Source organism: Bombina bombina, chromosome 5 (genome assembly GCF_027579735.1).
Source record: "Bombina bombina isolate aBomBom1 chromosome 5, aBomBom1.pri, whole genome shotgun sequence".
In the NCBI taxonomy this organism is placed as follows: domain Eukaryota; kingdom Metazoa; phylum Chordata; class Amphibia; order Anura; family Bombinatoridae; genus Bombina; species Bombina bombina.
This window is the reverse complement of record NC_069503.1, coordinates 923,755,496-923,769,941: the sequence shown is the minus strand read 5'-3', so window position 1 is coordinate 923,769,941 and position 14,446 is coordinate 923,755,496. Positions and strand designations below refer to the sequence as shown.

At 36.0% G+C, this 14,446-nt stretch overlaps 1 protein-coding gene across 1 annotated transcript in view; it reads right to left on the bottom strand.

The window, feature by feature from the left end:
• Positions 1 to 14,446, bottom strand: part of CSPP1 (centrosome and spindle pole associated protein 1) — a 411,029-nt gene that overhangs the window by 66,389 nt on the left and 330,194 nt on the right. The window contains exon 26 of the mRNA XM_053715098.1: positions 10,480 to 10,622. Within this exon, the coding sequence (XP_053571073.1) occupies positions 10,480 to 10,622 (143 nt within the window). The remainder of the gene's footprint in view (positions 1 to 10,479; positions 10,623 to 14,446) is intronic.

Here is a 14,446-nt window from a genome sequence, read left to right as displayed (position 1 = left end):
TCCCAAGGAGCTGCCAGAGCGTCGACCAGAACTGCTTGCGGATCCCATGATCTTGATTCGTATCTTGGAAATTTGGCGCTTAAACAAACAATGAGAACACTTCCGGAAAAAGAACCCACTCTCCTAGATGAAGTCTGCTTGCTCAGATATCCAACCCTCGGATGTGGATGGCAGATATGAGGCAAATGTAAAACTCCACCCACTGAAGAACACGAGTCACCTCCTTCATAACAAAGAGCTCTGGGTTCCTCTCTGGTGGTTGATATACACCACCGCAGAAAAGTTGTCCGATTGGAATCTGATAAAACCGGACCAAATTCAGTTGAGGCCAAGCTATCAGTGCAATGAAAAAATTGAACTCAACTCTGGGATATTTATTGGGAAGGCAGACTCCTACCTGAGTCCAAAGTCCCTGAGCTCTTAAGGAACCCCAAACTTCTCCCCAGCACGAAAGGCTGGTATCCGTGGTCACAAACTCCCAAGATGGTCTCAGGAAGCATATGCCCTAGGACAGATAATTCTGAGAGATCCACCAGGACAGAAATCTCATGTCCGGATGTCGAAGACTATCCTCTGAGAGAGGTCCAAGTGGTCTCCGTTCCATTATCTGAGCCTGCATAACTGAAGAGGTCTCAGATTGAAACAAACAAAAGGAATAATATCCATGGAAACCCCCATGAGAACAAATACTTCTATACACAGAGCCACTGATGGATGGACGGACGGACAGAGGACTGAAGAGAAAGACAGGCAGCAAGAAGATTAGATTTTCTGACCTCCGCCAAGAAAATCTTCATGTAGATCGAGACTATGATCGTCCCCAAAAAACATATCCTGGTATTTGGCACCAAGGAACTTTTTTTCCAGATTCACCATCCCCCCTTGCGAGCAGAGAATCAACAACAGAGAATCCGTATGGGATCTTGCTAAATGAAAAGATGGCGCCTGAACCAAGATATCGTCCAGGAAGGGAGCCACCGCAATTCCTTCATCAAGATTCAAGGGGCAGAGGCAAGGTTGAAAGGTAGGGCTACAAATGGAAGTGATTTTCCAAAAAGGGAAACCACAGGAATTTGAAAAGTACCCTGGATAGGAACATGAAGATACACGTCGTTCAGGTTGATGGTAGTCATGAACTGACCATCCTCAACTAAAGGAAGAATAGAAAGGATAGACTCCATTTTGAAGGATGGAACCTTGAGAAATTAGTTGAGACACCTGAGGTCTAAAAAGGGATGAAAAGTTCCCTCTTTCTTTGGAACCCCGTTTAGGTTCGAATAGAATCCTTGACCTTGTTCCGCCAGAGGAACTGGGGCAATGACTCCAAGAGAAGTGATGATCCTTTACACATATTTAGAAAGCTTCTCTCTTTATCTGGTTAGCATATTATCTTGACAGGAGAAATCTGCCTCAGGACATGATTTAAATCCTATCCTGTTTCCCTTGGAGATTACATCCATTGTCCAAGGAACTGGGACATTGCGAATCCAAGACTGCTGAAAGAAGGAAATCTGCCCCCACTTGATCCATGACTGGATCGGGGCGAACCCTGGATAGACCTCCGTGAGGCCTTGGCTTGTTTAAACTCTCAACCCTCTGCTTTCGAGGAAGACGGTTAACCACGGCTCTACAACCCAGTAGCTGAAACTGCCGAATCTTGGGATGTCTGAGGAGAAAAATGTGCGTCACGGACAACATAATCCATAAGATAGATGGCCTTGGGAGGATATCTCATTATCCTATATCCCTCGAAATGAGAGAATAATAATAATTAAAAAAAATCATATATATACTATATGAAAACAACAAATAATTTAACATGAACAATACATGTCACAAAAAAATAGAAAATTCCTCTCATGAGAGAATTAAAAATATATACATAAGAGACCTAATCTGGAGCCATAAAAATTAGGATCAGCTTAAATAGAATATTACGGGTCCCATATGGAGCTCTAGGAATGAACATGAGAGCTGAAAACCTTCTTACTGCATATAGAAGCAGTTAAAATGGCCATTAGATACCACCAGGTGGCATACCACATCAATGAATTTGAAGCATACAAAAATCTTTTTGGATGTTCTCTTTTTAAGGGACTGCCAAAGAACAAAAGGCAGGTACATCCTCATATATGAGAAAAAACTCTCCGACTTACTAAGAGCTACTCTGAAATGGCATGGTAAAGCAACACACCAAACATTTACAGTAAAACAGATTTGGATGCTGGAAACATTCTGTATTAGCAAAGTAGAATGAATTATCCCCACATGATACTAATCAAAACAATGTGCCCAAAATAGGGATACTATACACAGGCCACTATAATAGCCTAATGATAGTCTGAGGGAATACATTTTAAATAAAAAATACCCCTAGTTGCCAATAGATGGCGGCGGACCCCAGGAAATCCTCAGATTCTTTCGGGAAAAAAAAAACGATTTAAATTGGTAGTGCTCTGCGATGCATAGTCTAAGGGGTTAACAAACCATGCCACCAAACTCCTTAAATAAATTGTATATACAATTAAATGGCAATATAGCGTGCCACAGTTTATACACAGGAGCGCCAAAAAATCAACCCCTGCCTGCGTCGGAAATCTGTTAACCTACTCGCTGCCGAAACTAAATGTCCTAATCAGTAGGATTAGAGACAAGGGTGCTCTTAGATAAAGCAAATAACTCGCCCAATCTACAGTGGAGCGGAGCGCGGACTCTTCCCTTAGTGAATGCATACAGAGATCTTGGAGCTCCGTGACCGAGATACAATGTCACACTGCAGCTCCAGTTAAGCAAGGGATCTGCAGAGAGTGTGTATAAATATTGTTGGCGCCATTCTGTTCCACCTAAGACTTTATACATAACACTCCAACACATTCCCAAAGTATGCCCACGGCAAGAGTAATGGTGGCGGGAAGCACGAATATTTACCCGCACGGCGCCCATTTTTTTAAAAAATTTTTTAAATGGCTCTGCCGATGTTCTGCGAAACACACAACAGGGGCCTCTGCTCTAACATATAAAGAGCAAATACATAGTAGGACCCACACAGCCCGCTCCAGGCCACAAATAAAGAAACTAAGTTAGAAGGGACCCCGCAAAAGATACCCTCCACTAAAAAAGGGGTTTACTCTGAGGCCAAATTTCAAAGAAAATTACCAAACATGCCGTACACAGGGTCTCACACTGCTCTAAGTTAGGGGAGGGAATTCAGGCGCCATTTGGGTCATTAACTACTGAGCCCCTTTGCACAGTATCCCAAAATTGTATCCCCAATATGAAGAGATATTAATATTATCCCTTAACTCCACCAAAAAGGATTTTAACCCCCAAAGTGCCACAGCCTTCTCACCTAGAAGGGAAAAGAGCACTTACCTGTTGAGCTCAGCTGCTGGGCAGGAACAGCTTCTTAGGTGTGACAGAATCACCAACTTCTGACAGGGACCTGTAGAAAAAGAAAAGCAGAGTAACCAACCCTGTTTTTCTATATAGGGGTAGCATACATGTTGGAAGGTAAGCAAGGACTACCTCACCATCTTCCAACTGCTAAAAGCCACCCTAACTCTTACTAAAGAAAATTACATGGACACAGCATAGCCCCAATCCTTGCTTGCAGGGAAAAGTACCCATTAAAGGATTTATATCTTCAGACACCATTTTTGCACATCCATCCTGATGTACAAGGCAAAGAATGACTGGGGAACAAGAAACAACAAAATTCAAGATACAACACTCCAACAATTTCTCAAACTGTGTTAAACCCTTATAAGGCAACAGTCCTCCAAAAACGTTACCTTTAAAAAGCAAAATAGAACGAAAAATAAAGGGAGCGCTAAAAGAAGCAGAAAGAGCTCTCCTAGATTTATTAAATGTATCAATAAAGTATCATAGTACACAAGTTATGTAGAATATTGTAAATAAGTGGTGAGGTGAAAAGGTATAACAGTGTTTATTAGATAACAATGTTGTTATAAGATCAAAATTTACATCTAAAATGTGATGCAGCATCAAGAATAGCAATGAATAATTATACGTTATTCTATTAATATGCTATGGGATATGAAACCAACTGAGTGGATAAATGATCAATATGTGATTAGAGAGCATACAGTACAATAGTTAGTACATCATATATATAATATACATATCATTGGTTGCATAAAATCAGTTGCGTAAATAAATGCATAAAATACATATAAAAGCTAAGAGCAAGGCTCGAAAATAAGGAATGTCCCAGAGTAACTGAGAACAAATGTTCCTTGTAGTATTTGGAACCGACTTAGTGATACCTTATACGTACAGTCCTATCCGTCTATCCGTTTGTTATGGTTCCGGGCGGTTGGCTATAGGGTATACTTGCGATGGTTATTCATGTGATTCACTTTAAGCCTATCAGGAGGCGGCTTTTACCGGACTGGAGCCAATCCGAAAACAGCTTTACTGGGCTTGGTTTATGAAGATATTGTGATTCTTGGTATCTTGATTATGGGAATTCCAGAGTCCGTCCAGATATTGGAATTGATGTTAAGGTGATTATTTGAAAATAAATTCTATTACAGAAATTATGCATATAACGCACCCTCATGAGGTTCAGAGAGTCTGATGCACCTGTATAGAATAATGTGCAAGGAGAGTCTAAGGGCTACAGACAGATGCTGGGACAGGGATTACGCATATGGAGTGCACTCTTATACACAAAGTGACTAATGAACCTGACCTATTATCGATGCCCTTCGAATTAAAATGAGACTCATAGAATTGGGGTGAGCAGATCCAAGCATTTCAGCCGTTCCGGCCTTTATCAAGATGCTCACTAAGTGGAGGGTCCGGGTTTAAATGTGTTTCAGTGTTCTTAGTATTCCTCCAATTGGTTGTTCATTTGTTGGGTATAGCTAATCATGGTGCTGGGTTTATAAGTGCACATAATTCAGTGTAAGGTTTCACCTGTTAGTGACTTAACCCTTCCTGGTTCAGTGTCAGAGGTATATATGAACACAATTTATATAAACATACTTTGTCTGAACAGAGTTTAACATATTCACGATCAACATATATAGTAATATAATACAAACAGTGGTAAGTTAGTGTGTTACAATAGAGAGCAGTGAATTAATCACGTTATAAATATATTGTTACAATGAAGCATATACGTCAAGTAAGGGGAATGTGTACCTTGTGCTGTTTTTCTAAGATTAAAGGGATAGTGCTAAGTGTGTGATCATTGTTTATAATTTAATTTCGATAAATATCATATCCTAGCATGTTATAAAAAAAAGAGAGAATGTGGAGACAGTTTATAAAATTTTATAGAATTTTATAGAGCTAGCTCTCTATAGTGAGATAACTGAATGTTAGTGCTCAATTATTAGAGGAGATCTCTTTGTGCAATGTAAAAAGTTATAAAGGGTTACTTAGGATAAGGGGAGAGTTGGATCTTTAGTGGGATTAGTTAGAATAAAATAATTTATGCCCGTTAATTCATATAGGGGTGTGTAAGTAATCAAAACCTCTTTCTGTGATAAAGAGTGACTTACTTAAATAATGGGAAAAATATTAGGAAAAAAAGAAACAAGTATATATATATATATATATATATATATATATATATATATATATATTCACATATGAAAAATTACTTATATATAAAAAATATATTCAGAGTATTGAAGAGTAGTATTAAAACACCTACATGTACTTACACAAAGTGGTATGTGCGTACATACAAATATGTAAGATTAATTTTGGAAAAAAATACAAAATTATTATTATAAAAACAAAAATTTAATTATTATTAATAAAAAATTAAGAGGTAATATAGAAATAATATAAAAATGAAAATAAAAATAAAAATGGAGAGTAAAAAAAAATGGACAGTAAAAAATGGAAAGTAAAAAATAGGAGGGAGTGGGGATTCAAAATAAGAAATTCAGATTGAATTATGAATTTAATCCAAATGGGTGGAGTGTTTTGAAATTATATATAAATTCCGCTTCTTGTCTAGATAATATAGTCCCCATGTTACCTCCTCTTTTGTTTAACTGGAGTTTTTTTATGCCCCAGAATTTGAAATGTTTCAGGTTTCCATTACGAATTTCCTTAAAATAAGAGTATAGTTTGGTTTCGTTGGATTCATGCTCAATTTTTAAAATATGTTGACGCATCCTATCGCTTAATGGTCTGCTTGTTTGACCAAAATATAATAAATTTACAGGAACATTGAATACAGTAAATTATGTTTTTATCTGTACATCTGATTCATTCTTTGATTTTCCTATAATACCCTGTGTTTTGTGATTTTATTTCTTTATTTTTAGTGCTGTATTGACATGATTTACATGTGTTACAAGGAAAAAGGCCTACTAGTTTTTCACCTCTTAGGTCACAATCTCTTTTCATATTTGTATCTTTATATTTACTCAGTGAGAGCAAGTTTTTTAAGTTTTTAGCTTTTTTTAAAATGACCTCAGGGTGGTTTTTAACTTTATTCCCCAGCATTTGGTCCTGTTTTATATAGTGCCAATGTTTTTTTAATATCTTTTCAATTTCAAAGTGTTGTGAGCTAAAATTTGTGATAAATGGTATAAAGAATTCATCCTGCTTTTTTGTGTTAGTTTTCTTATCTTGAATTTTTGGATTAAGGAGGGTTTCTCTATAGATATTTGCAATTTCCTTTTTAGTATTTACTATTGTTTTAACATTATAACCTTTTTCTAATAATCTCTCAGTTATGTTAGATTAAGTTTCGTAACTTTATATTGTGGAGCAGTTCTTTTTCATCCTCATGAATAGATCTTTTGGTATATTTGAATTCTAAATGACAGCTCTCATTATGGATATAGTTATTGGCGTCAATAGTTTTGAAATAGGTTTTAGTGTGTAGTTGCTTTTCGATCACTTCTATCTCTAAGAAATTTATTTTTTGGCTGCTATATTCATAAGTAAAGGAGATACCCATATTGTTAGTGTTTATATCTGTCATACATGTTTCTAGCAGTTCAATGTCCTCTCTCCAGACAATGAATATCTCATCTATATCATGGCAATAGTGCACAAGGTTCGCTCCCCAGGGTCCTCCCTCAATGATCTGTTCTTTGAAGAACCCCATAAATAAGTTAGCATAACTGGGAGCAAACCTTGTGCCGATTACCATCCTTTTAAGAAAATGACTTAGTTGAATGAAAGCCGTTATTATTAAGAATGAAACTGATGCATTTGAGTAAGAAATTGTTCTGTTCTGTGGATAACTCTATATCTTTATCTAGGAAATGTTTTGTGGCTGACAGTCCAAGTGTATGAGTGATATTAGTGTACAATGAATTAACATCGCATGTTACTAAGATGTAATTGTCTTGCCATATTAGGTTTTTAACATTATTTAGGAAATTAGTTGAGTCTCTCAAATAAGCTGGTAATTTTATGACATATTTTTTAAGGTAATAGTCTACGTATTGCGACAAGTTTGGTGCTAATGACTCAATTCCCGATATTATGGGGCGGCCTGGTGGTTTATGGAGATGTTTGTGGATTTTGGGTGGGTGTCCTTGGATGTGCGATTATCAAAAATTCATATTCAAAGTTGAGTAGAATACCTTTTTCTTTTACCTCTGGGGGTTTATGGGAAGTGGGAGGATACTTAACAGCTTTGCTGGGGTGTTCTTTGCCTCCTCCTGGTGGCCAGGAGTTGAATTCCCACTAGTAATTGAATGGATTTGTGGACTCTCCATGCCATTGAAAAGAAAATGGAATTTTGTTTTTAACAATTATACAATCTAATCTGAGGTGTCTAACCTTTTGAAATCAAGGGACACAAATTATAGTATAAACTGACACTTTCAAAGAGACTTTGTTTATTAAAATAATAAATCCATACTTCTATATAAAATAATCACCAAATGGGCAATGATTTATTTAGTCATGTGACTGTGTACGTCTGGACCTCTGTAATTTTAAGACATGACATGAATAAGCCAGCTGAGAAAAAGCAAGGCAAGTTCTTCTTATACATCAGCTGTCAGTTACACAGATATGATAAATGAGATGGCAGAGGAAGAGAGTTAAAAGGAGTGGGATTAAAAGATTAGAGATATATGTTTCACTTTAACATCTTGCAACCTTGGGCTTTAAGTAAATCGAGGCCAATTAAAAAAATTAAAAAAAGACTGGAAGACCACATTATGGTCATAGTTCTTTATTTTAGACAATCCAGGTGTATTTTCTTTTCCACAGGAGATAAAATGAGTTTACAAAAATGGTCTATCATATTAAAGTGAAATGAAAATTTATATTACGCACTTATATTACGCATAAATGAGACCAAAAAAATATGATCAATATGTTAAAAGCCTTAAGGGCCACATATGAATTTATGGTATTAAACACTCAAATAATATATTTTCTAACAACGCCCAGAAGCACAGGGTCAGACTATCAGGGTATCATCCGCCTGTTGCTCTCCCCTCCGCCTTGGCTGGTCACAACCAGATTTCCACAGAGCACATATTTTTTCTACATCCACAAAAAAACATTGTTCTCCACAGGGTCTTTTTTGCGGGTGCACCACTCGGCTGATTTTACCGACCATGCGGGTAAAATGAAAGCCAATATTAAAGGAACATGAAACCCAAATATTTTCTTTCATGGTTCAGACAGAGCATATAATTTTAAACAACTTTCCAATTTATTTTTATTATCCAATATATAGTTATTTTAGTATCCTTTGTTGAAAAGCATACCTAGGTAGGCTCAGGAGGTGGGAGCTAGCTGATGATTGGTGGCTGCACAAATATGCCATTTGCCATTGGCTTACTGATGCGTACAGCTTGCTCCCAGTAGTGCATTGCTGCCATTTGCTTCAATAAACGATACCAAGAGAAAGAAGCAAAATTGATAATATAAGTAAATTGGAAAGTTATTTAAAAATGTATGCTCTGTTTAAATCATAAAATAAAAAAATATGCGTTTCATTTCCATTTAAGCTAATATTAGTTAATGTTAAATGTTTTTAATGTTTGTTGCTCTAATTATCATTAAATCAAATTATGTTAAATTATGCAATTCATTTGTGCTTTGAATAACTTAAGTAGTATTTAAAAATGACAGAAAATGTTATAGTATTGCAAATTATTTCCCAATCCAGTTGCTTCATAATGCCGTTTCAAATGTTCTGTGGAGAACACTGAAAAACTATTTTACACGTTCTTAAAGGGACATGACACCCACATTTTATTCTTTTATGATTCAGATAGTGCATGCAATTTAAAAAAAACTTTCTAATTCACTTCTATTATCAAAAGTTCTCGGTATCTTTTGCTGAAAAGCAGGAACATAAGCTCAGGAGCATACACATGTCTGGAGCCCTATATGGCAACAGTTTTGCAAGAATGTTATCAATATGCAAAAAAAAAAAACTAGATGGCATTTTGTGCCTGCCATGTAGTGCTCCAGACACCTAACTAGGTGTCTCTTCAACAAAGAATACCATGTGAACGAAGCACATTTGAAAAGAGAAGTATATTGGAATTATTTTTTTTAAATTGTATGCTCTGTCTGAATCACAAAAGGACATTTTTTTGGTTTCATATCTTTTTAATTCAGATTTTTCCAGGCAGCGCAAGAACTAGTACAGAGGGCCACCCATTGGTCATCAGTAATGGTAAAGAATAAAAGACAAATGGGATTTATTTTACTTAAAGGGACATTATACCCAAATGTTGAATCCCTTGAAAGTAATGCAGCATAACTGAAAAAGCTGACTAGAAAATATCACCTGAACATGTCTAAGTAAAATAGTAAAATATTTTACCTCAAAATTTCCTCAGTCACATCCCATTGTAAAGGAACGTTAAGCAACCAATCAGCATACTAGTCCTGAGACTTGCAAGGAAGTGTGCGTTTCACGTGCTATTTCACTTCTAAGTTTAAGGAAGTTTACTATGAAATCCCACAATATTTCAGCAAAATCTAATGAGATCACACAATGCAACTGACAGAAGCTGAAGGATAACTGTTCACAAAGCACTTTCTCTTGTGAGCTGGAGAACTTTTGAGGTAAAATATCTCTCTTTTTAACAGAGATATTCAGGTGATATATTCATGTCAGTTTTAAACAGTTATGCTGCAAAACGTTCAAATTATTTAGCAGACAGGTATTATGTCCCTTTAACAAAAATAATTTTCTTGGCAACAGTAGTAGATAATTCATTTGTTCATTCAACTTAGAGAAAATGAATTCCAAAAACGTTTTGACTTCTTCCATGTCGCCTTAATTCACTAGTCATTTGCATAAACAAGAGAACATGGAGAGGATCAGCAGATATGTTAAAAAAAAGAGTAAATACTCCATATATCCCAGTGAGTTCCATTGTGCAGTCACTCTGAATATGAACAAAACATATCAAAGTACTACCCCAATATATGTATAATTTTATACAAAATACCCCCTATATTTTACGGAGTACTAATGACAGCAGGATTTGCACTCACCTCTGTACTTAAGGTCATTAAACTCTCTGATGTTGTGCATATTAACAGCATCTTGTGCCTTTGATGACGGCCTCCGTACTGTAGCTTGAAGTTTTTGTCGAGCCAGGTCAAACGCATCAGCAGAATTTTTTTCCCTTCTTCGGCTACATATAAAAATAAAATATCAACTAGTAAGATGGCAAGTTATTCATAGACTAACCCATATCTGCTATCTTACCCTATTTAAAGATATATATATATATATATATATATATATAGAGAGAGAGAGAGAGAGAGAGAGAGAGATCTAACTTTTTAAAAACACATTAATACAATGCTTTAGACATTGGAATAGGTAAACAACAAATTAAATGCCTATATAATCATTTCAACTCATAATTTCAATATATACTCATTAAGCAGAAAGTAAATTCAGCAAGTTTGAAAAAGCTATGTGTATTTTCTCACGTATTAAAAATCAAATTGGCACTATAAGATAGTTTGGAACACAACCATTAAAAAAACATAAGAGTTATCTCATACAGGAGGTAATGAAAACAGAAAGAGCTGTTTTGGACACCCACTCCTAGTTCTCAATAAAATTATTGGATGTCCCATTCTCTATTTATAACTGAAGGGGTGCGGGTCTGTAATTTGAGTATCCAAAACAGCTCCTCCTTGCCTAAAATCTTGTTCCTATTTCCTCCTCTAGATGGCACTGTTGCTAAATCTATAATTTTGTACAGTATTCACAAAGTTGCTACAAACTATTAAAGTTTGTTTATGCTGAAAATAGTGCTTTCTTACCTACCCTGGGCAGTCTGTTTTGTAAGGTGGGGTTTTCTATTGTAATACACTACGACATGGCAGGATTAGGCATAGATAATATGGAGTTGGCTCAGACTCAGGGAGATACAATTACACCTGATGATCTAGCAAGCATTTTTTTCAAATGAAATATTTGATATGTGCACAGGCCAGAATTTTTTTGACAAAGTGTTTTCTAAAGAAGAAAGTGAAATGGAAAATTTGGATTTGAAGACTCGCTTTAAATTTTGGAACAAACGTTAGTTACAGATCTTAGATTAATGTGGGACATTGTAGCATTCAAAAGATACACTGAGCCTCAAAGAATATTAAGGGGCTTACATACAAAATATATCCATCATTTCAGGTTGACAATTCATCAGATATCTAATTTGAAATAATCCCAAATGTCCTACATATAAAAAGATGGATGATGCTATTCATAAATGTGATGGCGAACAAGCTCTTCGAATAGGAAATAAGTTCAACAAAGGTAAGGATGACTACGAACAAAACAGGGTGGGCAGCACTTTGCTGACTTGGGGGCTGAAACATCAGGCAGTTCTTTTGACTCCACCCGTTCTCTCTCCTCTTCCTCTTGTGTTTTTTTTTTACAGGACATATCAGTAGAAGAGATAGAGGAGGAAAATCTGTAGTATATTATAAGAAACGCATAATTACAGAATGAAAAAAAAAGAGAAGATGGAGAATAAAAGATAAGGAGAAAAGAACAAAAGGAAGACGGGACTGTATTGGATAGTCAACAGTTTAAATCAAATGATCGCCTTAGTATTATTCATAACATGTATTGTCCAAGGAAGAGAGTAGTGTCTAGCAGGTTTTCTAGTTTTGGAACTTTGTTAGACATTAATAAATTTGTCCTCAAACTGACCTTGAAAAGATATTTTGCTTTAACAAAAAATGATGACGACATGTCCGATTCATCTGAGGGCCAGTCAGGAATTATTACTAAAGGTGAATATAATCCACATTCACAATTTAAAGATGCATGTGCCTTCGTCTCTTTAACTTAGTTATACAGTGGTCAAGATACATATACTTAAACCATGAGTTACAGAGGCTAAAAGAACACAAATACAATTTTTACCCAATTAACTTTAGAGGCCCTATGATTAATGTCTTTCAAAATGAAGTTCAAGAAGATATTTTAGAGTTAGAAAATTAGACTAATGGGGGCACGTCCACCCAAGATCTGAGTTCAAAGAACGTATTGAGACTAAATCTCTACAAGATAATCATGACATTGTTATTAGGTAGTTGGATAAAGGTGGCAGTATTGTCATTATGGAAAAGGAATTCTATTTCCAAGAGGCCTTCAGACAACTGTCTGATACAACAGTTACAAGTAAATCCCATGTTACAATTTAAAAATTATTTACGACAGCTAATATTAGATGGAATTACTTTAGATAAATATCTACAGGAAGATTTAGCCACCCTAGTACCAAATAACCCAGTTATTCCAATTTTTTATCATGTGCCAAAAGTACACAAAGATAGAGACCATTCCCCAGGTAGGCCTATCGTGGCATGAATGGCTAGATACGATTTTGCATGCCCTGGCCAAAAGGCAATAAAGTTATAAACATTATAACAAAGAATCTACTGTTGCTAATCACTTTAATAGTTTCCATTTCACTAATGTAGCAAATATGTCAACACAAATTATAGATATAGCAACAGTGCCATAGCTGTTTTGGATACTCAAATTACAGACCTGCTCCCCTTCAGGTATAAATAGAGAATGGGACATCAATTATTTTATTGATAACTAGGAGTGGGTGTCCAAAACAGCTCTCTCTCGGCTAGATTTGGAGTTTGGCGGTAAAAGGGCTGTTAACGCTCCGCGGGCTTTTTTCTGGCCGCACCATAAATTTAACTCTGGTATCGAGAGTTCAAACAAATGCTGCGTTAGGCTCCAAAAAAGGAGCGTAGAGCATTTTTACCGCAAATACAACTCTCGATACCAGAGTTGCTTACGGACGCGGCCGGCCTCAAAAACGTGCTCGTGCACGATTCTCCCATAGGAAACAATGGGGCTGTTTGAGCTGAAAAAAAACCTAACACCTGCAAAAAAGCAGCGTTCAGCTCCTAACGCAGCCCCATTGTTTCCTATGGGGAAACACTTCCTACGTCTGCACCTAACACTCTAACATGTACCCCGAGTCTAAACACCCCTAGCCTTACACTTATTAACCCCTAATCTGCCGCCCCCGCTATCGCTGACCCCTGCATTACACTTTTAACCCCTAATCTGCCGCTCCGTAAACCGCCGCCACCTACGTTATCCCTATGTACCCCTAATCTGCTACCCCTAACACCGCCGACCCCTATATTATATTTATTAACCCCTAATCTGCCCCCCACAACGTCGCCGACACCTACCTACACTTATTAACCCCTAATCTGCCGAGCGGACCTGAGCGCTACTATAATAAAGTTATTAACCCCTAATCCGCCTCACTAACCCTATCATAAATAGTATTAACCCCTAATCTGCCCTCCCTAACATCGCCGACACCTAACTTCAAGCATTAACCCCTAATCTGCCGACCGGAGCTCACCGCTATTCTAATAAATGTATTAACCCCTAAAGCTAAGTCTAACCCTAACACTAACACCCCCCTAAGTTAAATATAATTTTTATCTAACGAAATAAATTAACTCTTATTAAATAAATGATTCCTATTTAAAGCTAAATACTTACCTGTAAAATAAACCCTAATATAGCTACAATATAAATTACATTTATATTATAGCTATTTTAGGATTAATATTTATTTTACAGGTAACTTTGTATTTATTTTAACCAGGTACAATAGCTATTAAATAGTTAAGAACTATTTAATAGTTACCTAGTTAAAATAATTACAAATTTACCTGTAAAATAAATCCTAACCTAAGTTATAATTAAACCTAACACTACCCTATCAATAAAATAATTAAATAAACTACCTACAATTACCTACAATTAACCTAACACTACACTATCAATAAATTAATTAAACACAATTGCTACAAATAAATACAATTAAATAAACTATCTAAAGTACAAAAAATAAAAAAGAACTAAGTTACAGAAAATAAAAAAATATTTACAAACATAAGAAAAATATTACAACAATTTTAAACTAATTACACCTACTCTAAGCCCCCTAAT